The sequence below is a fragment of the Lepidochelys olivacea genome, assembly GCF_965140295.1.
Source record: "Lepidochelys olivacea isolate rLepOli2 genome assembly, chromosome: 9".
NCBI lineage: Eukaryota > Metazoa > Chordata > Testudines > Cheloniidae > Lepidochelys > Lepidochelys olivacea.
Genome location: NC_140419.1, coordinates 15,441,566 through 15,468,074, shown reverse-complemented (window position 1 = coordinate 15,468,074; position 26,509 = coordinate 15,441,566). Strand labels below are relative to the sequence as shown.

Genomic DNA, 26,509 nt, shown 5'->3' with positions numbered 1-26,509 from the left:
TTAAGATCAGTGGTGATAAAACCAATGCTATGCATGCCTCCTGTAAAACTAATGTTATGCCAATGCTGCCATGTAAATGACATTGAATGAGTGAATAGTTTTATGTATCTGGGTAGTTGGTTGACAGCAAGAGATTCTATAACCAAAGAAGTCACATATCGGATCTGTCTTGTGTCAGTGGCATTCAGCATCTTAAAAGGCCTCTATTTGGATGGCAGGATGTCTATGACAACTATGATATGAATGTGCAGCACAATAGTGATTACAGCCCTGTTATATGGAGCAGAAACTTGGCTGTTAAAAACAGCTGAGGCAAGGAAACTAAACAGTTTCCAGTGTCAAAAGTTACGGTGTTTTTTTAAATATCCATTGGTTTGATTTTTTCACAAATGAGGAGAGAGACATTCCTGGCAAGTTGCAATCTTGCACTGTATGAAAACAAGATGGCTGCAGTGGTGGGGACACATCCAACATGCAGAAGAAGTTATTCTTTTTCAGAAGTTTTATAGGGGTGAGGTCAACAAAAAGAGAGTGCAAGGTCAGCCATGAATTAGGTTGGAAAATGCAATTGTGAGGGATTTAAGAATCCTAAGTCCTCCCATATTGATTCTTGCCAAAGGAAGGAGATTTGCAAGGGACTGTTCAAGAGGGAGGTTCATTCTGCGTGCCACCCTGGCTACATCATAACCATGTGAATCTGCTGCTTTGCTCTTTACCATGTGTAGTCAATCTGCTCCAGTATATTTGAAGTAAATGTCTTTAGTGGTGATGTAGCACCATCATGATGGAATTTAGAGGGAAAATACTGCAACCACCCAATTTAAATTAGTGGACATGGAAACAAACTACTATACACCTGCAAGGAATTCCGACAGGAGCAATGTAATGCTTTAGTACTGTATCTTCAAACAGCTAATATCTTTACTGATAGCCTGGTGATAGGTAATATCTTTACAGGAATTTCCCCATTGTTTTTTGGAATCTACTAGTGTTTTGTTTTGAAGCTGTACTTGTGTAACAGAAAGTTAAGATGTAAATTATATTTGTTCAGTGGAGAGCACTCCTTGTCAATTCTGCTGTCCCATTTCCAAAATATAGTTGGATCAGAACTCCATTTTTCATCTAAATGGAAGAGTACCTTTCTGCCTAAGTATTCAGTCCTAGTTTTGGCATGGTTCACATTCTGAACTGAATATGAAGTAGCTATGATATCCCACACATGTTGGGGGGAGTGTCAGGGAGATAACTAAATGTCAGAATACTGGCAGTGGTAGACCCCACAATATGGCAAACACTGTAGCCACAGAAACTGCAACAGGAAAGTGAAACTGAATGGAAAAGAGATGAGTCCTGTCGAGTTGGGCAACAAAACAGTCCATTTTTTATTCCCTCCAATGTCCATAGTCATTTAAAGAAGGGGAAATGTATATGTTGCCAGTTTTGTTCTGCAACTGGCAGACAAAAACCTAAGAGAGTATGTGAGGGTGAGAGGTGTACCAGCTCAGATGAAAGTTTCCATTCACAGTCTCTCCAAGTAGGCAGGTGTTGATATGAGAAGCAAATGTATATTTATAGTTGGATCTGAATATAATGCACAAGGCCCCTTTTCAGTGGTAATGGATTAGTTTAGGGTTGATGTAATTTGTACAGCAGCAGTAGCAGCACCGGTTTCTTTGGCGGCTTCTCATATTACTGTATTTCCACAGGGCTGGGAAATGCGTTACTTTTAATGTGCACATGTTCTTGCATGTGCATGTGCTAACAGCTCCCTGACGTGTATTGCAGCACATGTCATTCTCTCCAGCCTCACGGTTTCACTTTTCAGCCATATGCTCCCTCTACAACAAACAGCAAGGTTGTTATAATCTGGATGCTGCTGCAGTTGTTTTGAAATCATCAGGGGACAGATGCTCAGGTGTACATGTGAACATATTGCCATCATTCAGAGCCCTGTGGTCTGTTGACCTGCCAGCTTGCTGTTACTGGTGGGCATAGAGTGAGATCTGATGGCTTTTAGTTGATGAAAGGTCATTTTGTGAGGAAGACAGCATTTCGTGATACATCATGCTTTCCTAGTTGCTAGCATATGCGCTAAACCAAAACCTCAAATCTAATCCCTGAAACTTCCAGGATCGGGGCAGGGTTTATATATGAATCCCTATATTTGAACCTATCCATATGATTTTGGTTCTAGGTTGAATCCAACCCCCCAAAAAAACAACTCCTGAGGTGCAATCCTGGCTCTACAAAGATCAATGGCAAAACTCTCATTGACTACAGAATTTTCTGTTGCAGAAAATCTTTCAAATTTATCTTCCACCTAGCCCCCTTCTATCTCCAACCTTGCCTTCCTAAGGAAAATAATTGATGAGGTAGTAGTAATCAAGCTCCAACACAAGTATCTGCTGCCCACATCCTCATGCCTCACAAGTGGACCATGCTACAGAGATGATACAGAGATCCCAGAAGCCGGGACTGGATTATAAGGGATGGCTTACTCGATAATTGTCCTGTTCTTTTCATTCTCTTTGAAGCACCTGGCATTGGCCGCTATAGTAAGACAGGATACTGGGCTAGGTGGACCATTGGTCTGACCCAGAATGGCCGCTCTTATGTTCTTAGAGATGGCTCCAGTAGCACAGATGTAGCTCACTAGTGTTACAGAATTCCGTGGAAAGTCAGCTTGCCATCACTAGTCATCTCATTGCTTTCCACTTGAAAAGCACAGTGGATACCGTTACAGTTGAATTATTAAGTTCCAAGGCTTTTGCTACACTCACATACTACACTTCTGTAGTTTATTGTGTGTGCGTGTGTGTGTTTTTTGGGAGGAGGGAGGCGGAATAAGAGATATTTTGTCTCATTTAGATCTTGTATTGGCCTTAAGAGTCAGAAACCAATTCTCATTTTACTTTGATTCAGATTAAAGGCCCCACCTCATACTCCAGCAAAACTATTTTTGAAGTAAATGGGAGTTTTGCCTGATTACTGGATCTAGTCCAAAATTTACAAAAAAGCTAGTGTATAGGTGGTATTTTTAATATTTTAGCTACATAAACACATTCCAGTTTCTCCTACCAGACTTGTGAAATCCTCCAATTCTCTCTGTAAAGTGTTCTGTGGTTTTTGTATAGAGAAGGTATATAATTAGCCTTGGCAGAATTGGATTTTTATTTTTGTGTTTACTTTTAAGCATTTTTTATTTTTATTTATTTAAATTTTCCCAGATACAGTAGATTATGGCAGGGTCAGACAATAATTATTTAATGACACAAAAAAAAAGGAGTACTTGTGGCACCTTAGAGACTAACAAATGTATTTGAGTATAAGCTTTCGTGAGCTACAGCTCACTTCATCGGATGCTGTAGCTCACGAAAGCTTATGCTCAAATAAATTTGTTAGTCTCTAAGGTGCCACAAGTCCTCCTTTTCTTTTTGCGAATACAGACTAACACAGCTGCTACTCTGAAACCTATTTAATGACAATAAATCTTTAGATTCAAAAAGCTAAAGCTTTATAACTGTTAAAACACAAATTGTCAACATCATATGTCAAATATACAAAGTAAATATCCCTAAATCAAACTCTAATTAATGAGTTCTCAAGCAGCATTTTTCTTACTTTGCCTATCTGTAAATTTCTGTTATGATTGATGGAAATATTTTTTCGTCAGTTTGTGTGAGTACAGTGAAATCGACATTTGCCAACATTTAGCAATAAAAATCTAATCATTCCAAGCCTATATATCATTTATTGCAATGTCATTGTTTACATTAGTGTCTAATATGCACAAATTTTATTACAGCCCCTCGAGTGACACAGTTGGATGGAAATGCCTGTGAAATCACATGGGAAATGGTCCCACCCATGAAAGGAGATCCTATCAGTTATGTGGTGCAGGTAGTGGTTGGAAGAGAATCTGAATATAAACAGGTAGGGTCTTATGTTTAAGCTTTTCATTTCTCATTAATATAAGAAACATAAAATCAAAAGCTCTTCATGCTTTGAAATGTTTAGCTGTTGTGCTCACAACTAACACACTGGAAAAAGCTCCTGGCACTGGTTCCAAAACTGACATTTTTAGACTTTGAATTCAGTAATGGAGAGTGGCTGAGAGCAGTGAATAAGAGGATGGAATCCACACTCTTAATGACTCAGAAAAAAACTCTCACGCTTCAAAACAGTTTATTCTCATCACAAATTCTGTGTGCCATTTACATTTACATTAGTAATCTGTTTTATGCACTCTCATAAGTGCAATAAACCAATATGTGTGAATGCATCTGCTTCCAGAAGAATACTATAAAGAAAAGCTTTGGAGAAACACAGATAAAAGGTTTGATAGAAGTGCAGTCTGTAAAATACATCCACAAAAAGAATATATGACTGAATGATCAGGTCTTGTGTACAGTCCCCAATGCATTTTCCAAGAACTCTGAATAATGTATGAGGCAGGAGGGAGATCAGTAACCTTTATTAAATGGACATATGGCTCATTGGTAGGGTAATAAATGCAACAAACCACAGTTCTTATTTCTGCTTATCTTACTCTTTTTATATTAAAGATAGTTATTGAAGCCAGCTCTACACTTTGCAGGGCTTCAAATACATGGCCACACATTCTCACTGTGCCCAAATTCCATGGGATGCAGATGAGTGGGGGGTGATAGCACAAAGGAGCTCGTTGCAGTTTTCTGATTCTGGGCCCGATTTTATACCAGCCCCAGCATAGATGATTTATGCCAACAGGTTACGGCCCATAAGAGACATTCTTCCAGGCAGAGACTGTCAGAATAGAGCACACTCTTCTCCACATGCCTCCTATGCTGGGGACTGCAAGAGTTTGGTGTAGGAACTGGCTATCCTACCTGTAGGCCTGCTGGGACTCTCCCATTCTGGGAAATCCCTAAATGGGGAGATCTGACTGCTTTCTGGGCCCTTTGTGTTGCCTGATTCTGACCCATGGCATTTGGTTACTTAAGGGGTAAAAAACCTGAGATCTGATCAAGTGCGGAGATGCAACAGAAGCCGACAGGTCTTTCATCATGGAAGTGCTTGTTACTGAGAGTTGTTGATGAATGACATAACAATGACTATCAAATACTCTGCCTCCATACATAGCCATGTTCCAGGGTACACAGTTAAATATCACTTTAGAAATTTCAGAGAGAATTTTTGAGTTTGTTTTGTGAATTGTCTGTGTGAATTGTTGGGGGATTTTATTTACTCCGGGCTGCTTGTTTAGAGAAACAGGTCTTGAAATACAGCTGGTGACTCACAAAGGAAGGGAGCAACATTAAGGTCCTAGCTCTCGTAGCACTTGGGTTAAATTTTCAGAATTGTTTTAGGCACTAAGCTATTTTGGTCTCAGTAGACAATACAGTGGTAAAAATGCCAGCTGGCAGTCCACACTATGTTTCTCACCAATGGTAGTGGCATTGGGGTTGCGTCTGTGGTAGATATCCCTAGAAACCTCATTGTAGTCAAGGCCATGAGTCTGCATGGTTCATAAAACTGAATTGCGTGTGGCTGGGGCAGACAGCAAAGACTCTAATTTTCCCTCCCAGACTCTGTGTATTTATTTTAATATCTCTGGCAGAGGGAATGTTTTTGTTGTTACCTGTTTAGATAGGCTGCTGCTTCCCCTCATACACAGGCAGGAAAGGAGTGGCCAAAGCCTGCCCCTCTCCCTGCCCGCCCCCAACACGCTGGCCAGTGCAGCTAAACGAGTATAGAAGTGGAATTAATCTGTGCCTGGGAAAGGCCTAGAGTAGCTTACTTTCCCTTTTAAGCAAGGGAGAAGTAAAACTCTGCTCCAGGTGCAGCCTAACTACACCTTTCCCCTTTCACTCGGGAAAGTGACAAGCTAGCCTGCAGAGCCCACAGTGGGGTCCTGATCCTTGATTGTGGCTCCTATTTGTTCACCTTTAAAGAAAAATCCTAATTACAGTAATATTCAGGATTACTGTACATATAATAGATAAAGTTATAGTAGAAATCCACTTTTCAGATTTCCTTCAAAACAGACATACACATTATAAAAACAGGTTTTTTAACAGTAATAAACAGTTTGAAGTCAGTTCAACCAACTAAAGCAAAAACTGTTCCCCTGTGACATGTCAGTCAGTAACTGTCAGTTGTCAGGAGATCACTCAATTTGCAGCAATCTGTGGGCAGCTATTTAAGACTCGGGCTGAACAGCTTAATTGGGAAAGCGTGTTACAAGTCCATGGGACAGCATCTCTCTGATTGCTGCCAATTGATTTATTTCAGATGAGTGTAGCTAGCTGGTAACTGGAACATCTTTTTTGCTCATTTAACTTCAAGCTAAAGCAGTTATTTGTGATGACCAAAGTAGAGAAAAAGAGTATGTGTGTGAGTTACACAGAAACACCTTTCTCTGGAACAGAACTAAGCAACATAAAGGATTGATCTGCAAAACACTTAGGCCTAGATCCTCAATGTTATTTAGGCATCTAACTCTCTTTGATTTCAACCTTGCTACCCTATTAACTTCAGTGGGACTGTACTCAGAGTAGAAAGCATCGTGCTCAATACCATTTGTAAGAGAATCACTTTTCTTGTATAATGAATGGGAGGAATGTTTGAGATTTGACATGCTTCTCTAACAGTGATATTACTATTAATATAAATGCGTGTTTATAAAGATGGTGGTGGGCTCTATATGATACAGGATTCAGCATTCATTTTGTATTAGGAGTTTTAAACTGCCCTGCTTGGTTTTACAAGTAAGGGTATTTTTTGTCATCTTAGTTTTGCATCTTTTAAAACTCAAAAAAGGTGGTGGTGGTGGTGTTTTTAAAAGAAGCCTTGCTGTCAGCAGCAGCCAAGTGGGGTAATATCCTTCTCTGGAATGTTCAAAGAAAATTGTTGATATTAAGTAAGTTTCCCTGTTCCTCACCGCATGACTATTCTGGGCCTCTTTCTGGCACCTTTGCTTACATTATGTGGTTCCTTATTCCACATGGAGTCTCCTTGAACTCCGTTGGAATGATCACACTGTAGACCTATCCTAGATCTACACTATAGATCTATATCTGTATAACTACGTCGCTCAGGGGTGTGAAAATTCCACATCGCTGAGCAATACAGTTCTCCCGACCTAACCCCCTGTGTAGACAGTGCTGCAGCGATTGCAGAGCTTCTCCTGTCGACAGAACTACCACCTCTCAGGGAGGCCGATTAACTAAGCCAATGGGAGAAGTTCTCCCATCAGTGCAGGAGCATCTTCACTTAAGCACTAAAGTGGCACCGCTGCATCAGTGCAGCTGCCCAGTGCAGCATTTTAAGTGTAGACCTGCCCTCAGAGTACTTAAGGGTCGCAGAATCAAGTGCCATAGTTGGAAAACACATTTGGTACAGATAGGTCTTGGCCCCTCAATACCAGGAAGCCAGCTGAGGATGCAACATGCAATCTACTGCCTCAGTGGTGATATTTCTCATTAAACAGCAAAACAACATGCACAGTTGATGTGGATACTGAGCATAGAGCCATCTGCTTCAATTTACTCTCTGTTTTCCCACAAATTAATAGGGACAAAGACAGAGTACAAATTAGAAATAACAGTGGACCAGATTCTGCCTCCCTTACTCATGCTCAGCATTTCCTTATTCTGTGAATAATCCCACTGACTTCACTGGGACCATTTGTGGAATCAGGTACTCTGTACAGTGAATAAGGGTATCACACCTCCTACCCAGTGTGTGTTGCATCAGGAATCTATGTAACAAATAGGCTGGGGAGCAAAATATCAGTAGGAAATATTAGCAGGAGAGAGTAATTCTCTTAGGCAAATTGTAGCTCCAAGTGAGTTTTACCACTTACAGACAGTATTAGCATTAATGATGACGTATTGCTGCATATTAAATGAAAGATCTCTCCAGGAACAGGCATTTCAGGATGTATGCCCAGGAAGGGGAGATGTTCGCTTCACTCCTGAGGTGATGTGTGTGTCGAGTAGTCGTTCCTCTCTGTCAGATTGAAAGAATGTATTAAAATCGGGTAAAATAAACATTCCTGTTGGAGTTGTGTTAGTTAATTACATTCAAACTACTAAAAATGACCAGTTTACTAATCTGGGAGACCCAGTTTCTAACAGCTCTGAGCCCTCCTGTCTCCTGCTTCTCCTTCATATGGAGCAGGAAATTGAGTTTCCACTCACAATAGGTCTAAAGAGAGGGAGAAAGCTGCCATGGAAGTAGCACTTCCTCCTTCAGTCCGACACTCCTGGGTATTCTATGTTCTTGTCCTCTTTGCCCAGAGAGGTAGAGGGTATGATCAGGACCTATGTGACCAACCAGTTTATCTGTTCTCCCCAACCTGGCAGGTCCATATGCACTGCTTATTTATGTACTTCTCCAGTTAGAATTTTATCCAAAGATTTAACTTATTATGTCTTCTTTTGGTGCCTGAAAACCATGCTATAAAAAAGAAACATTTACTTTTCCCATTTCAAGATGATAATGGAATGTTCCTTTTCATTATATTTAAAGGATAGTCATACTCTGAAAAGTGACTGTCTGTAAATGACACCACGGGGCTCTGTCTTTATTCTCTTGCGGTGACATTCCATGTCAAATTTGCTTTGTTTATGAGCCAAAAAGTGAACCTGCTGCAAACTCAGCCTGAGAGTCAACAGTCAAAATTCGTTCTTTCTGCATCTTGCATTTTCACCTGTGATAGAGCTTCTGCAGCTAGAACTCAGCTGACAATTATGTTGATAGTATGCAAAACAGAAGAGCTGCATTGACTCTGTAGTGCTAGCGGTAATAAAAACTTGGGCCAAGGTTTTCAAAATTAGTAGCCTAAAGTTAGGCTCTTAATCCTTATTTAGGTTGCTCAAAATTATTGAGCAGCCAACTCTTTTGAATAGCTGCTGGGTGCTCAGCACTTCTGATAATCAGACCACTAATCTAGGTGTCTAATAATGGGCTTTGGAACCTATCTTTAGGCACCCAGGTTCTATAATCTATGATAATTTAGATATAGATTAATATATATTTCTCTAATAATTGGGTTTGAGTTCTGTTAGTAAAATAAATAGACATGATCTAAATATATGTTGAATAAGGAGGTGACATTCTCACATACTCTTGTCTAACCATAACTGTAATTTAACGAAGCATCTCATTGAGTTTCTGCATGTTTATCAGTTCAGTTTGTAAACACAAGTATGTATCTTATCATTTACAGTTGTGTCTTGCCTTAGGAGATTTCTCACAAGATTTTAGGTCTAGCTTATCGATGGTACCACAGGCCATCTTTTCTTTTGGGAAATAGTAATGCACATTTATAGACTTGGGGGTGATATACCTAGTAACCTCATTATTTCTGATTTGTTTGCTACCAAAGCAAAATTTGCTACAGCTTTGCTGTAATATTCCTATTTGTAACCCTACAAATTATTTTGATAGAGAGAAAATATATGGTTATAGATCCATTAGACTGTGTAATAGTCTCTCAAAGGAAGTAAGAAGTCCTGTAACTTTGATTATTTAAAACTTCATTAAAGACATACTGGATGGAACAGTCCTGAACTGGTAGGTGAATGGTTGAGAGAACCCAATTGATTTTACCATTCTCTACTTTCTGTTGTTACATCTAGGTTTCATATTTATTTAGATAAAAATATGAATATCTAATTTGTGTTCAGGGTACATTTAATTTACGTAAAATTCTAATTAACAAAAAATCATTTTCCTTTCTTCATTTCAAATAGCAAGTCAATATACTTAATTGACCCTCGATTACTTTGCATGTCAACAGAAAATGTAATGGCACAATATTCACTAGAGTCTTACCATCAGTACAGCTGACTCCAAGTGTTTTCTTCCTTCCCCATAGCTTTGTGTAATGAGACAGAAAAATAATTTATTTTTATTAGACATTTTTACAGTGCAACTTGCCACTTGACTATTCTCAGTTATCTGTGAAATGGTTTGTTAGGAAACAAGGTTCTCTACAAAACTGTTAAGACTATCTCTGCAGTGGAGTCACTGAGACTGATTAAGAGACTGAATAAATAATAATAATCCTAAAGCTAGTTTCATAAAGAGAAATCTTTCAGTCCTTTTAGAAGAAATTAAGCCTTTCTTACAGGAATGTTTTCTATATAAGGATTCTAAGTCAGATTCTCCTCTTCTGAGCACCATACCAAATGGGTTTTTGCTGATTAAATATACTTGTCATAATTGTGGGGGAGTGGCAACAACAACAATATTAAGGTTGCCTTTAGAATTTCCATTATAAAAAATTCTTCCAGTTTTCAAGAACCAAGGTACTATTCGATCAAGGTGCTATTTTCTGGCCTCTTGAAACTCTGTTCAGATCTGACCATTGCCATTTCTCATCAATAGTTTGCAAACTACAACTTGCTTTTGGCAGCATGCTAAAACCCCTCAAAATTCTGTAGTGTTTTGTGTGCACTGCCCTGGTATCTCACATTAGCATTTTTCACAGGGCTCAGAGATCCTACAAATAACTCCCTAATCCACTCTACTACCTTCATCCAGTCAGTAAGCACCATCCATCTTGCACTATATGAGGCAGGGATCATGTAGGAAAAGATAGCATGTATCATGTATATGAATAAGAGGGCCAAATTAAGGTTAAATGGCCACCCTTAATAGTGGTATTTCCTAACTTCTAAATGCTTGATTTTGCAGTGTTAATAAGATTCTTGGTGCACGGTGTATGTGTTGTGTATATGTATATGTTATCTGCCTATACAGTATTTTAACACTAAAAGTAACTCTTGACTGGCTTAGTGTTCCCAATGGGAGTCTTTCCTGTGTTCTCATAGCATGCCATCATTATGGCATCTGAATGACTGTCTTTAAAGTAGCAAGAATCAGGACCTAAATATTAAGTGCAGAGTGTGTGTGTGTGTGTGTATCTTTTATAGATACATAAAAGCCTATCTAGAACTATTTTAAGTGAATTTGATGTTTGATTTAAAAGTTAACATTTTAAAAGTATTAAACTTTTTCGTCTCTCTTCTAAAGAAAAAGTTTGAGCATAAATAGTGTTGGTGAGAGTTTGGGAAGACTGACAGTTCTGTGCTGCTCCACCACTCACTCTGTATTATTTTAATAAGAGTAGAAAATATACAGTATATTGTCTCAAATGCACCTCTGTATGCTGCCACCTAAATAAAATTACCCTGCCCAAAGCTGTGCTGTCAGTGCAGTCAAAAGTCTTTTATATAATGGCATCTAAGTTAAGTTAAGTTAAGTAAATATACTGTAAATAAAAGGAAAATATTTAAATTGTTACAAGTGGCATAGCTAGTAAATTGCAGGCAAATGTTATTGTGCTCATCAGAATAATTTGCGATTGACATATTCATTAAGCTCCCCTTCATTTCCAGTATGTTGATATGGGTAAATGTTCACTACAAGTATAAAACGTGCAACGCACAGGAAAGTGGGCTCAGGAGTAGTTCAGCTGTGCACGAAGATAAAGTGAAGGGCTCGCACTACTACTTCACAGGTTTGTCTCATGCATAGAGATTACTCCCTGGGGCAAATCTATGTATGAAGAAAAAACCCTCCAAGCGTCTTCAAAAATCTGGAAGCATTCCCAACAGGAGATGGATGTGAAAATGCCATCTGGAGTGATTCAGTCCCTCTGCTGGTGGAAATAGGAAAGCTAAGGAGAGAATCTAACTAACTAATGTGATGCCTTAGCCCGCATTCCAATCACCAGGATAGCATTCTGTATCTCTGTTTTCCTCGTGGAGGATCAGAGTAATTAAATATTACCAAGAAAGAAAAAAAACAGACATATACACAAAAGAAAATAACTTGATGAGCAGCATAAAATATTTTTTTCTTATTTTAATACATCACATGATAGGGCCTTCCAAACTGTTCATTTCAGTGGGAGATTCCACAGTAAAGGCATTGCACTGGCTTGAAAGGAGACATTAAAGTATTGGAAATATTGAGTATCATTCTCATTATCTCTCTGTCAGTGTAAAGTGGCTTTAGTAATAATGAAAATCACGCCTAGTATTCACAATAAGCCTCATTCTCACTAAGGCCACGTTGTGCTTCTCATACACTTATATCAGGCACATTTCAATTTGGCAACATTAGTGCCCAGTACTTAACAACCATAGGAGAACAGGGGGACTCGTTTTATTATATGACCGGGATTGAACTTTCCTGGTAGGGAGTATGGAGGGGAAGAAAGAGTTGCCCACAAAACGCTTTGAATTCAGTCTGATTGCTGCTGATCAGTAGTATTGAATGTCAGGTCCAGCAGGATGTGTATGATGTACATAGATTGTAAGTCTCACTTTTTGGCCGATGTTTGTACAGCACCTAGCACAGTGCAGTCCTGCACCACGATTAGGGCTTCTAGGTGCTACTGTAATACAAATAATAATAACTTGCTGTGGTGGTAGGTTCAGAGAGGGTCCAGCAGAAAAGCTCAGCACACTTGTGTTATGTTCCCAAGCTCCCAAACAGCAACTCCTGCTTCTGTACAGTGGCAGATTAGCCACTGGGCTGACAGGGCCCGTGCCCAGTGGCCCCGTAAAAATGGGCGCCCCTGCACGCCTACCCCGCTCGTCGGCAGGAGTACCGGGTGGTGGGGAAAGCCCCAGCGCCTGACCCCAGCTGCATCCCCAAGCATATAGGTGTAGTTTGGGAGGGTGCAGGGGGGGCGTTTCCCTCCCAAACAAAGGTGAGGTGGTAGCTGGGGGTGTCACGCACCACTCTCCCCTATTTCTGAGAGGGTCCTGCCCCCTGGCATGTTTCATCTAGCAGGGAGCAGACTGAGCAGTTTTTCCACTGACTTCTGGGTCCTACCTCAGCAGCTGGATGCTGCTCCTGGGTCCTAGCGCCCACCTTTTCCCTCTACAACCGTGAGTGGGGTGGGGGGGTGAGGAGAAGGGAAGAGAAAGGGATACAGGAATAGGCGGAAGGAAGCAGGAGTCCAGCATGTGACGTTCCCTGGGCAGCAGCAGCCCCAGCAGGGAGGCAACTGCAGCAGCACCAGAGCAGTCCTGTCCCCACCACCGCCGTCAGCACAGGTACCACTGGGGGCGAGAGAGCCCGTGAACCAAGGGGACCGGCTGCAGCATGCACATGTGCATCGGTGCGCTTTGCCCTCCCAAATATAGCAGTCAAACTACGCCTGCGGCCCCAGGACTGGAGGAGCTCTCACTCCCTGCTGCGGCCTGGGGTCATGGGGGCAGGGGACAGAGCTTCTCCCGTCTTGGGGCCACGGGGGGAGAGGGGCAGAAAGGAGCAACATTGCAGGGCCGCCGTGGAGGGGCAGAATGGGGCTGACTGTGTGTGGAACGGGGCTGGGCGGAGGGGGAAAGGGGCAGAATGGGGTGGGGCCATGGGCAGGGCCACAGGCAGAAGAGGCAGAATGGAGGTAGGACCGTAGGCGGAAAGGGTGGGGGGCTCCCCACTTGCTCCAGCCCACAATCCCAAGAAACCTTAATCTGCCTCTGCTTCTATATAAAATAAACTTCAGTTCAGTGATCCATTTAGTCGGTTCCAGAGAGAGATGCCCCAGCCCAAAGAACTGTCAAACAAATGATTTCTTCTCTGCTTAGAGCAGCAGTTCTCAAAGTGTGGGTTGGGACCCAAAGTGGGTTGCCACCCCGTCTTAATGGAGTCGCCAGGGCTGGTGTTAGACTTGCTGGGGCCTGGGGCCGAAACTGAAGCCCATGCCGTATCACCTGGGGCTGAAGCCAAAGCCCGATGGCTTCAGCCCTGGTGATGGGGCTCAGGTTACAAGCCCCCTGCCCGGGGCTGAAGCCTTTGGGCTTCAGCTTTGGCCCTCCAGCCCAGGGCAACGGGGCTCAGGTTTCAGTCCCCCCTCCTGGGGTCGTGTAGCAATTTTTGTTGTCAGAAGGGGGTCACGGTGCAATGAAGTTTGAGAACCCCTGATATAGAGCAGGGTGAAACTCTGTATTGACCCCGCCCGGGAACTGTAATGAAGACAAACTTCCATTGACATCAGTGGGATATTTGTCTGTGTAATGACTCCAGGGTTGCCACTGCAGCCAGATGTGAATGAAGCAGCTGCTGCAGCCATTTGTGAATGGTGTACACAATAATAATTGCCTACCCAATGCTGAGAGAGGATACAAAGCATGCATGCTTTAATAGGCAGCTCATGTATAGCTAGAATCAACACCTGACCCAGAAGATGCTACAGTGATGATGACCATATGAGTACCTACTCAGATTATTATTATTATTATTATTAAATATGTATATTGTGGTAGTGCCTAGGACCCTGAAGATTGGGGTTTCATTGTGCTAAGTGCTGTACAATCATATGTGAAGGGTCTACAGTCAATCTTAGGTACTTACATGGCCCCCATAACCATAGTGCTTCACTGTGTTTATCCTCACAACACCCCCTGTGAGGTATATCCCCATTTTACAGATAGGGAATGGAAGCCCAAAGAGTGATTTGTGTGAGGTCGCACAGGAAGTGTGTCGCAGAGCAAGGAACTGAACCTCAGTTAGGGGACTTCCTTCCTCTCTTAGAAGAGTATTAGAGAAAGAAATATTAACCAAAACATTTCTTAAATTTATTTTAGTGTGGTTTTTATTTTCCTTTTTCCCACAAGCTCTAAGATGTTGATCATTAAGCTGATAAACTTGCTCATTAGCATTTGCCTTATACACCACAATTTATAATTGCTGGTTCTGTTAGATTTTAACTAAACTTCTTTAACAAGCTGCCTATTTCCTTTTCTTGTTCAAAGACCAAAGTTGCCATTTCCCTTATTGTTGTCCTTACTGGGCCAGATCCTCAGTGGGTGCCAATCAGCATAGCTTCATTGAACTCACCTACCATTGAAATCTTTGGAACCATGCCAGTTTACATGAGCTGAGGACTGACCTGCTGTTTCTAATGAAAGAGAGTTGCAGTTATTTATCGTCTTCACTCTTGGTCAGCACTGAGTTTCAAACTGTTTGTAGTCCTTTTTTAAATTCACTCTTGTCTCACTTCTGAATCTCTGGTCTGATTCTAAGAAGTGTCATCATTTGTTCTGCTTAATTGGACTTTCTTGGTCATCTATATTTATTACCCCATAATGAAGATCTAAATCTTTCTCTATCTGCGATTTAAACTGTATTTAGCTTCCCAGTTACCTTAGGATGTAACATCCTTACAGGAAAACAGGTAACATCATCAATTTACCCAACTAACTTTTTGAATAATATGAAGATTGTTTGTATTTATCCCAGCCCTACCGTTATTTAAATGTAAGCTTCCTATTTAATTAGATTTCTGTATTTGTTTTTTTAGGTTTTCATTTTGTTTTAGGTGTGCTGGTTGTGACAGCAAGAGTGTTAATTTATGGCAAGGGTGGCTAGAGACCTGGGAGGGGCGTTGTTTATGTTTCTTAAAATTGAAATAAATTAATTAATTAAATTAAATGGCAGTCCTGATGGCATAAGTTATTCAAAGAGGTTTGCTAAGTATTAATGTATTAAAAATTGTGAGGTACTCAGGTACTACAGTAAGAGGGACAGGGGATGTAAGTATCTAAGTTAGATAAATGGATAGATACATTCTAAGAGTGGGATTGCCTAAGCAAGTTATCCTCCTTCAACTACTCATGTAACCTACATTTCCTCTTCAGATTTCTATTTCTTTTTCTTTGTTTGACAACTTGTATTTGTGCGTAGGTTGAAGCACTAACTTCCCAAATCATATGGCATAGAGAGATAATCAGGCAGTTACTTCTGCCCAACAGCCATTAGTAACAGGATTGTTATCTGGCCATATGGTAGCAGTTGTTAGGGGGCTTATTCCTTCACCCACTTACTTCCCTGGTCCTTCTCGCATGAACAGAGAGCAACAATACCCGAAGTCCAAAGGTGCAAACAATTCGATGTTTATTGGGGTGAACTTCCAGCAAGCATGATTCCAGTTTCCTTCCTTAGTATCCTCCTTCCCAGCTCTGACACCACAAAGCCTTACACGTGTGTCCCTGTTCCCATTCCTGCCCTTAGCCAAACATGATTCCAACTTCCTTACTCCCATTCCCTGTTCCCATTTCCCCCTTTAGCAAAACATGATTCCAATTTTCTTACCCCCATTCCCTGTTCCCATCTCACACACCCACATGCCCACCCCCACCCATGCCCAGTCACTTCCTCATTGACTACAGATTATATAGTAAAACTTGAGTTCTGCTTAGCTATACCTTAACCAATCATTTTCCTGAAATTTAACTAACCAATCCTAACATATTGTAACATGATTATGTAACCAATTATATCCCACCACCTCAATTAGTTTACACCCAGCAAAATTAATTATACAGCAGACAGGAACAATCACAGAACCAGACAGAGATTATACAGACAAACAACAGCAAAATGGGAACTATAATGACAAAACAATACAGAAGTGAGGATTTCACATCCCAGCTATTGATAAGTGAGTTCTTGCCAGACAGGATGCTATCAAACTAAGTTTCCTTTTACATTTTCTAGGCACTTCCCTTTCTCTGGAGGTGATAGGAATACAGTCCTGTCCTGATAGTGCCTAACAGCCCAATAGCACCTTATTTCAATGTGACTAGTTTGGAATGTGAGGATGTGACCGTTCGCTTCCCAGCTTATGGCTGCCTCTGCTGCTTAGCCAAAGGCCTTAGCCTAAGAACAGGGCCACAAACTGTCACAGTAAGAGAAGGCCCTTACACTGGCAGACAGTGGTTTTGATTCTTTCTTTTATACCTCTATCACTAGCCAAGTGATAAGAATACACCTAAATTCTTAGAGTATAGGCCTTTACAGACAGGCCTGAATATCTATATCCTAACAGCAGTGACTAGTTGATATAAGAAGGGAGACACCTAAAAAGAGCGGCATGCACTTGCAATAGGAATTTCAGTCATCAGATTATTTCTACAGACGGTTACAACGTTTGCATGTGTTGGCACCTTCTGTTGCATAGCATACTGACCCTAATGGCTAAGTTCTTTTTTGGGCATGGGAAGACAAGGAAAGATCACCAATATGACAAGAGAAGAAAGATGTGGTGAATCATGGAGATTTGTAGTAAGAAAATATGTTGTATAGTGCTAGAATTTAAGACAGATTACATGTGTTAAGGATTATATTATTCTTCGAGTGATTGCTCGTGTGTATTCCACAATAGGTGTGCGTGCTCGCCATGTGCATGGGTGTCAGAAGTTTTTCCCCTAGCAGTACCCGTAGGGGGGGTGGACTTGTTCGTGACTCAGCAGAACCGTCACTGTCCCCAGTTCTGCTCCAGGGGCGGGGATGCTGGGACAGGGCACTACCTCCGATGCCTTCCTCCTGTCCTGGTCAGGCCAGTTTCTCTGTGCCTTTCCCCCGTTCCCACTGATCGGCAAGGTCCTGGAAAAGATAAAGACGGACTAGGCCTTGGTCCTCCTGATTGTCCCAGCGTGGCCCAGGTAGCATTGGTACGGGACACTAACGAGCCTGCCACCGTGGCCGTTACCGTCCTGCCCAGACCTCCTCTCCCAGGACCAGGGCCGCCTCCTCCACCCCAACCTAGCGGCTCTCCACCTGACGGTATGGCTGCTCAGTGGTTAGGCCGGGAGGAACGGACACGCTTGGAAGGGGTTCAGTGCATCCTCTTGGAAAGCAGGCGACCCTCCATGTGCTGAGCCTACTTGGCAAAGTGGTCTCAGTTTTCCCGATGGGCAGCTGAGCGGGACGTTTTCCCCCATGACTGCCCCAATCCAGCTCATTTTGGACTACCTCCTTCACCTTAGAGCCCAGGGCCTGGCACCCTCTTCCATCAAGGTGCACTTGGCGGGCATATTGGCCTTCCACCCGCCGATGCGGGGCACATGGTATTCTTCTAGGCCGATTCCTTAAAGGATTGGATCATCTCTTCCCGTATGTTAGGCCCCGTGTCCCGCGGTGGGACCTTAACTTGGTGCTGGACCGACTGACGGGCCCCTGATTTGAGCCATTAGCTACGTGCTCCTGGTCGCACCTCTCGTGGAAGGTAGTCTTCCTGGTAGCGATCACGTCAGCTAGGTGGGTCTCGGAACTCAGGGCCCTGACCTCCGAGCCCCCATACGTGGTGTTCCATAAGGATAAGGTCCAGCTCCGCCCATACCCTTTGTTCCTCCCGAAGGTGGTCTCCGCCTACCACATGAGTCAGAACATTTTCCTGCCGGTCCTCTGCCCCAAGCCCCATGTGTCCAGTGAGGAGCGCCGCCTCAACACGCTGGATGTGAGGTGGGCTCTGGCCTTTTACTTTGAGCGGACTAAGCCATTCAGGAAGTCCTCACAAATGTTCATCGCCTCAGCCGAGCACATGAGGGTTGGCAGCTCTCCAACTGGATCATCTCGTGCATCCATACTTGTTATGACCTGGCGGGAATCCCTCCACTGTCGATTGTGAGGGAACACTCTACTAGGGCGCAAGCCTCATCAGCTGCCTTTTTAGCCCATGTCCCCATTCAGGACATTTGCAGGGCTGCCACATGGTCTTCAGTTCACACGTTCATCTCGCATTATGCGATCTTCTCCCAGACCAGGGAAGACGCCGGCTTCAGCAGGGCTGTGCTCCATCCTGAGGGTTTGTGAACTCCCACCCAACTCCAACAGATATAGCTTGGAATTACCTATTGTGGAATACACATGAGCAATCACTTGAAGAAGAAAAAACAATTACCTTTTCCGTAATTGGTGTTCTTCGAGATGTGTTGCTCATATCTATTCCACTTCCCGCCCTCCTTCCCCTCTGTCGGAGTTGTCTGGCAAGAAGGAACTGAGGGTGGGGGGAGCGTGCAATGCCCCTTATACCGCACCATGGAGGCACCACTCCAAGGGTTGCTAGGGGCGCTCCCCTATGGGTACTGCTAGGGGAAAAACTTCTGACACTGATGCACGTGGCGAGCACGCACACCTATTGTGAAATAGACATGAGCAACATATCTTGAAGAACACCAGTTACGGAAAAGGTAACTGTCTTTTCTACCTACTGCTTTGATGCCAAACTCTCCATGAATGTTGAACACCATGAAATAGGGGGAGAATATGAGTCTTAGTTTACATGCTTTATTTTTTTATTTAACTTTTGGATCCAAGTAGTATTGCTTTCTAAAATGAACCTCATCAATAGTGTATATGGAGAGATTGTGGCTGGCTTAGAGGCATTAAAAATCCATAGCACGTCTTGACCCAGGCCTTTGAAGGTAATGAAATACTGATTTCTTGGCTGAGGTGTAAATGCAGGGGAGAACATGATGATCGGTCCATTATTGAGGTCTTGAATGTCTATTTCAATTTAAGCTTTGTAAAGGCACCCCCTTAACAGGAAAGATATATTAGAATTGGAAAGAGTACAGATAAGGGCAACAAAAATGATTAGGGTATGGAAAAGCTTCTATATGAGTAGAGATTAAAAAAGAGTTGGACTGGTCATCTTATAAAAGACACGACTAAGGGGAGATATGATAGAGGTCTATGAAATCATGAATGCTGTGGAGAAAAAGTATTACTTATCTCTTCACATAATACAAGACCAGAGGTCATCCAATGAAATTAATAGGCAGCAGGTTTAAAACAAACATAAGGAAGTATTTTTTCACACAACACATAGTCAACCTACGGAACTCATTGCCAGGGGATGTTGCAAATACCAGAAGTATAACTGGGTTCAAAAAAGAATTAGATATGTTCACAGAGGATAGGACCATTAATGGCCATTAACTAAGATGCTCCAGGGACATAATCCCATGCTCCAGGTGTCCCTAAATCTCCTACTGCCAGAAGCTGGGATTGGACCACATGGGGTGGCTCACTCAGAATTGTCCTGTTTTGTTCATTCCTTCTGAAGCATCTGGCACTAGCCACCATAGGAAGATAGATGCTGAGCTAGATGGACCATTGGTCTCACACAGTACGGCCATTCTTATGTAAAGTTCCTCTTGGTTGCATTTTATCCAATTTTTAATGTATCCAAAACTTAACCTGTTAATGGTAATACAATTTAGAGAATTTATGACTCAGTGAGTATGAATCAGAGTAAGTGGGAGAAAATATGAATCTGCATAAATAACTGGGAGTGGGTGTTGAGATTTAAGTGAAAAAAGTGAAATGGAGTTAATGTTAATCCTACAAACACATAACCATTGACAACAATTTATGTAGCAAAAGATTAAGGTTGGTATTTTATTGAACACTGAAATGCAAAACAATGTGTTGCATGCCACATAAGCCTCCTGTGAAAAAATTAGACTGCCTCCATCTCTTCAGAAGTTGAAGAGCTTGTCTTGCCTCTTGCTGTTTAATCAGTTTTTAATTTTCCCACAGCAGGAATGGAAGCCTCAAGAGAGGCTCCATTCACTTGAATGGGAGAGTTCTGGTTTATAAATGGGAAACAAAAGAGAAATTAAAACTGAGCTGACAAAAAACTTCTTATATGTAGAGCTAGAAAACAAAATACAACATTGCACATCCAAATAAAAGGAATAGCTCAAATGAATAGCAATTGAACACACAGATAACTCTGTATCTAATTCTTTTTTTGAACCCATTTATACTTCTGGTATTTGCAACATCCCCGGCAATGAGTTCCATAGGTTGACTGTGTGTTGTGTGAAAAAATACTTCCTTATGTTTGTTTTAAACCTGCTGCCTATTAATTTCATTGGGTGACCTCTGGTCTTGTATTATGTGAAGAGATAAGTAACACTTTTTCTCCACAGCATTCATGATTTCATAGACCTCTATTATATCTCCCCTTAGTCGTGTCTTTTATAAGATGACCAGTCCAACTCTTTTTTAATCTCTACTCATATAGAAGCTGTTCCATACCCTAATCATTTTTGTTGCCCTTATCTGTACTCTTTCCAATTCTAATATATCTTTTTTGAGATGGGGCAACCAGAACTGCACACAGTCATCAAGGCACCATGGATTTATTTAGTGGCATTATGATATTTTCTGTCTTATTATCTATCCCTTTCCTAATGCTTCCTAACATTCTGTTAGCTTTCTTGACTGCCGCTGCACACTGAGCGGACGTTTGCAGAGAACTATCCACAATGACTCCAAGATTTCTTTCTTGGGTGGTAACACCTAATTTAGACCATCATTTTATATGTATAGATGGGATTATATTTTCCAGTGTGCATTACTTTGCACTTATCAACATTGAATTTCATCTGTCATTTTGTTGCTGAGTAAACCAGTTTTTTGTGAGATCTCTTTGAAACTCTTATCAGTCAGCTTTGGACTTAACTATCTTGAGTAATTTAATATCATCTACAAACTTTGCCATCTCATTGTACATCCCCTTTTCCAGAACATTTATGACTATGTTGAACAGCCCAGGTCCCAGTACCTGCCAGTTCTCTTTCCATTGTGAAAACTGACCTTTTTTTCCTACTCTTTGTTTACTATCTTTTAACCTGTTACTGATCCATGAGCGGACCTTCCCTCTTATCCCATGACTGTTTACTTTTGCTTAAGAGCCTTTGGTGTGGGATCTTTCTGAACGTCCAAGTATATCAACTGGATCAACCTTGTCCACATGCTTTGTATATTTTGTTTTCCCACTCTCAGGATGTCATACATATTTCAAGAAACAGTTTATCTCTGGCCCTTTGCTTCTTTTTTGGAGATCATCAGATTTTATTTCTGGCCATGATTCATACAGTAGGTAATCTTGGAAAAGTGATTTCACCTGTCAGCTGTAAAAACCAATGTATTTTTACTCACATATGCTAGCGTTTGGTGACTATCATTAAAGAGGAAATGAATCTCTCTGTTGAAAAGTAACTGTTAGCTTTGAACAATCAATAAACTCCCAACACTTTGTGTATGCTGTTCTAATAAACATCTCATCCTTTTGTATATATAAAAGGCTAGGGCCATTTATGGACTACTGCTACTACTGTAAAATTGTAAAGTTATAGGCCATAACTCTTAAGGGAAATATGAAGACAACAATTGAAAAATAAGTTGCATCGAAACAAAACTTGTAACTAGTTTAGGATTATTCTAAAACTGCCTTCCAATAACATGATTTTGCAGGTTTTCTCCATTTGTTGGACAAATATTGCCCTCAGACCTGTGAGTGGAATGCATTATATGGCAGAATTTGGCCCCAAATCTGTATTTATATTGTTATGTTGATAAAGCATAACTTTTATGTTGTTTATATTATTTATTGAACCACCAAAATGTTCGGAAAGTTTTGCTTCCTGAGATGGACTAATTGCTTGAAATCTTTCCTGCCTTTGTTTTTGTCTTTCTCTGTGTGTTCACTAGATGTTCACAAGTACTGAATATGGAGAATTGCCATATTTGACCATCTGTTGTACAGTCCTCTCTGCTCCATGTTCTGGCTTCTTTGACTGCTTGTGACATACTAAGTTCTTGCCCTAAAATTAGTTTGGATGCTTCCTGAAAGAACTCAGCTTTAATGGTTTGCTTTAAAGGTCTGATGACAAACCCCTGCAAAACTAAAACTCTCCTGAACTTCATTGGAACTTGTAGCTATGTATGTAATGTAGGATCAGGCAGTTGGTTTCATAAAATGCCTATACCACTATTTAGATTATGAAGTAGTAAACTGAGTATTTGAAATCTAAATCTCTCACAAATGATGTTCTGTCAAGGATAGCATAATGCTATTTATGAATGGTGTTGATATGAAAAAAATCTTTGGCACATGAATGTCCATTGATTTTTAAATTTGATTGTGAATTTTAATTTGTTTTGCAGGTGTACAAGGGAGATGAGACAACATTCCAAATCCCAGGCCTTCAGACCAACACAGACTACCGATTCCGTGTCTGCGTATGTCGCCGATGCTTGGATACCTCACAGGAACTTAGTGGACCTTTCAGCCCGTCTGTTGCCTTTATGCTCCAACAAAGGGAGATCATGCTTACAGGGGAATTGGGAAGCATAGATGATCCTAAGATAAAGAGCATGATGCTTACTGATGGACAGTGGGCAACCCTCATTGTTATTGGCTTTGCATTTTTGTCAATTTTATTTGCCTTTATATTACAGTACTTCTTTATGAAGTAGAGAATCCAATGAAAGTTTGAGGTATAAATTTAACTAATGCTACGCATTATAATCCACACATTTATTCAGATATTCCTTGAAATCTTTTTGTTCTACCATGCATTTTATATACTTCTCTTATTTTTACAGTTCTAGCTAGGAAAAAGATAAATCAGTGTTTTGGTGCACCTTTTTGAAATTCAAAACTAGGAAGAGGTCAAACTGGAGAAATAAGCAAACCAGATACCAAAAGCAAGATTTTTTTCCTTCAAAGTTTCGGAATTGCAATCAATTTGCCTTTACGGTTTTTTTTGTTTGGTTGGTTTGGTTTTGATTTTTTTTCCCCACTGACGTCCTTATAGTCTTTCATATATGTTACAATTTAGTAAATTATAATCCTCAGTCACTTATTTTGTCTCTTCTGTATCTGTAAACATTAATCACAAGTGTGTATAGTAATAAGGCTAGAATGCAGTGTTAGTCAACAGTACCAGTCTTTCACCGACCAGTATTACCAATGTTACCTATGATTTATTCACTACAATACATTTGTCCCAGTTTTTTTCAAGATAAAATGTACACTCAATTATTTTAACTGCTTAGTGCATTTAAATCAAAACAATGTACTGCCATCTAAAACTTTTTTAATTATCTGTTATTTCTTTGGTTACAACACTATGAACTGCCTGTATAAGAAATCAGATAATCAAACTGCATATAAATTATGAAGCATTATAGATTTTTTTTTAAGCATTTTGATTCGTAGCAGTAACTTTAAGTAAGAGGGCATTGTGCAATAGTTAGTTATTCCCATGTTCAGCTGTTGGAAAGCTGCTTTAACTTTGTTTGTTGTTGTGTGTGTGTATATATAACTACTTTTAATCAATAGATTTATTATATTCTATTTTGTTCAGCCTGATTTCTAAGATTAGAGCTGGTGACAGCTTACTGCCTCTACTGATTATGTAAGATTTACGCTCAGTGTAAACAATCTTTACAGTCAATCAGTCACATTTGGAGGAAGATCCATTTTATAGACCTGTCTTGGGAGTATCAGAAATTAGGTCAGTTAATTTAAGTACCTTAAATGGATGCCTACATTATTCTTATGACAGAGTCAATCAAAATATTTGATACATTGCAAAAGCCAAAGTAAGTTATCTGAATTTATCATTTCTCTTCTTACAGCAGTGGCCCACACATACATGTGTTAATCCATCAAAATACTAGATTTTTAACTCACGAGTCATTGGATTATTTATATTGAAGTCAACAACGTATGAGTACCTCAGGGACAGTAATGAGCTGGAGGTGCAAATCAATTCCAAAAGGGTGCAACAGATACACAATGTATATCCCTTCCTCTTGTTTTTGTATATTTTTGCTACTTGGTTTTGCTTCTGTCATAGCTGTTTTGTGCTCTCTCTACATTGTCTAAGATGCAGTTTCCTATATTAGCATAATATTCCCTTAACCAAAGTAATGGGGACACCCACATTATTTTTGTTTTAGGTTTATTTATACAATATACTGCATCCAGTACTTTAAATGCCAATTACAGTGCAATCTTTTATTTATTGTAAAAAAAATAAAAAATAAAGAAGTGTACTTATGTACTAATTTTTTTCCCCTTGTAGCATGTTACATTTTGTCTGTTTTATACTGTTGTACTTTAGGTCAACTTTTTACCTGGCAGCATTCCTAGTATTATTAACCTTCTTACATTTTCATGTGTTTTTAAAGATGGGAGCATCTAGTGCATTAAATGCCAAAAAACAAAAAGGTTATCAGTGATTGAAACGTTTACATGTATCCAAAAAACATAATCATCTCTTGAAAGAAAGTGCTAAGATTAATGAATGATTCCATGTGCCTCTCTAGATGTAGCAAATATTACAAATGTTCTGTATTTTGTTATTGACTATAATTAGTTTAATTTAGCCTTGCAAACTGATGGCATTGAGCTAAATATAAGTTTTTGTTTTTGCCAAAGTCATGGCTTGTCAAATTTATTTACATTTTATTTAAATTTATTTGTGATATGAAACTTTGTGATCTTGCATCTATTTTGTGAGCAAAGCATACACAGCTGTCTTCAATGGGGGGGGAAGATGTATTTTTTAAAACAATGAAATGTCATCCGTAGTTTGAAAACCCACAGATTTGAATAGATTCCCTTTTTGAATTTTTGGAATACTGTTTTCGCAGTGCTGCTACAAAATCTAAGCCTGGTGTGTTTTTAAAAAAATACTGTAATAAATAAAACTTGCTTTGGATAATTTGTTTTCTTCTGCAAGTTTGAAAATATGGAGCAGTTTTACAAGCAGTGAGCAAAGGTTGGAGAACAAAAATCTGTAACACTTTAAGCATTTCTAATTCATTTGGTATCCATTATAATCACAGTAATCAAAGAGCCCAATCCAACTCCTATTGAAGTTAATGGAAAAAGTCTTCTATGCAAGTTGGATCAGGCCCATATTAAGTTAATTTGACATCAGTATTTACTTTGTATATACTGCCATTATAATTCATTATAATCCTAGTAATACCATTATAATCCATTTTCATGTAACCATAAAGTGTTACAGATTTTAAACCATTCCCGCTTCTACTTCCATTATCAATGATTGCAACAATTTACTGATGCTTTTTAGTTCCCTGTGCGTCTTTATATCCTTTCCCTGGCCCAATAAATATCAGTCATGTGAACCAAACCCAAAACCCCTGTGCTCTCCAAGAAAGTGTAAAAATAAATTAAAATAAAAAAAGGAAAAATAAGTATTTAAAATATATTAAAAATGGAAAGAAACGTTTTTATATTATCTGCCTTTTTCTTTATGAACTTGAAATATTGTAATTTTCTAATCCTGTTTTGTTGGCTACAGTAGTTCAGTATTCAATGTCACAATTGAAAAGTGCCCTAACTGAATGTGTATGAACATTATCCTTGCACAATTCTTTAAATTGAAAAAAAAATAAAAATGTTTTACCTCACTACGGGAACATACATTCCAAGCTTTTCAACTTTAAGAGAAAAAATAATCCTGTTTTCTTGTATTGTAAATTTTAGACTATTTCATATGCATTGTATTAAAACTGCCATATCTATTTTAATGTATAGATTTTGCAGATACTACGCTATGTATGTAAGACTTAACTGTATCTGTAGTGTATATGTAATATATTTATGCCCAATAAATGTTTTAATTCTTTCTGATATTAACAATGGTTATTTTTAACTGAGTACTTTGTCCTTTACATCCTTATAGGTATTAGTCTGTTTCCTGCCAGTGGAGTTACAGCAGCCTAAAACTGGAGAAATAGCTATGAATCAAGCCCAGTATGTTGCTGAGTTGGAATCTTAAAGATTTTTAAAAGGGTTCATCCTTCCTTTTCCTGTTCAGAGTGATTATCTGCCTGTCTTTGTCATTATATTGGGACCATCTTTTCAGACTATAAAGAGAAT

The 26,509-nt window shown here is 40.1% G+C and overlaps 1 protein-coding gene across 1 annotated transcript in view; it reads left to right on the top strand.

Annotated features, from left to right (window-relative positions):
* FNDC3B (fibronectin type III domain containing 3B) overlaps nucleotides 1-26,230 on the top strand; it is a 354,613-nt gene extending 328,383 nt beyond the window's left edge. Inside the window, exons 25-26 of the mRNA XM_084638683.1 lie at nucleotides 3,806-3,933; nucleotides 22,753-26,230. Coding sequence (XP_084494809.1) covers nucleotides 3,806-3,933; nucleotides 22,753-23,064 — 440 coding nt within the window. The 3' untranslated portion in view covers nucleotides 23,065-26,230. The remainder of the gene's footprint in view (nucleotides 1-3,805; nucleotides 3,934-22,752) is intronic.
* The last annotated feature ends 279 nt before the right edge of the window (nucleotides 26,231-26,509 follow it).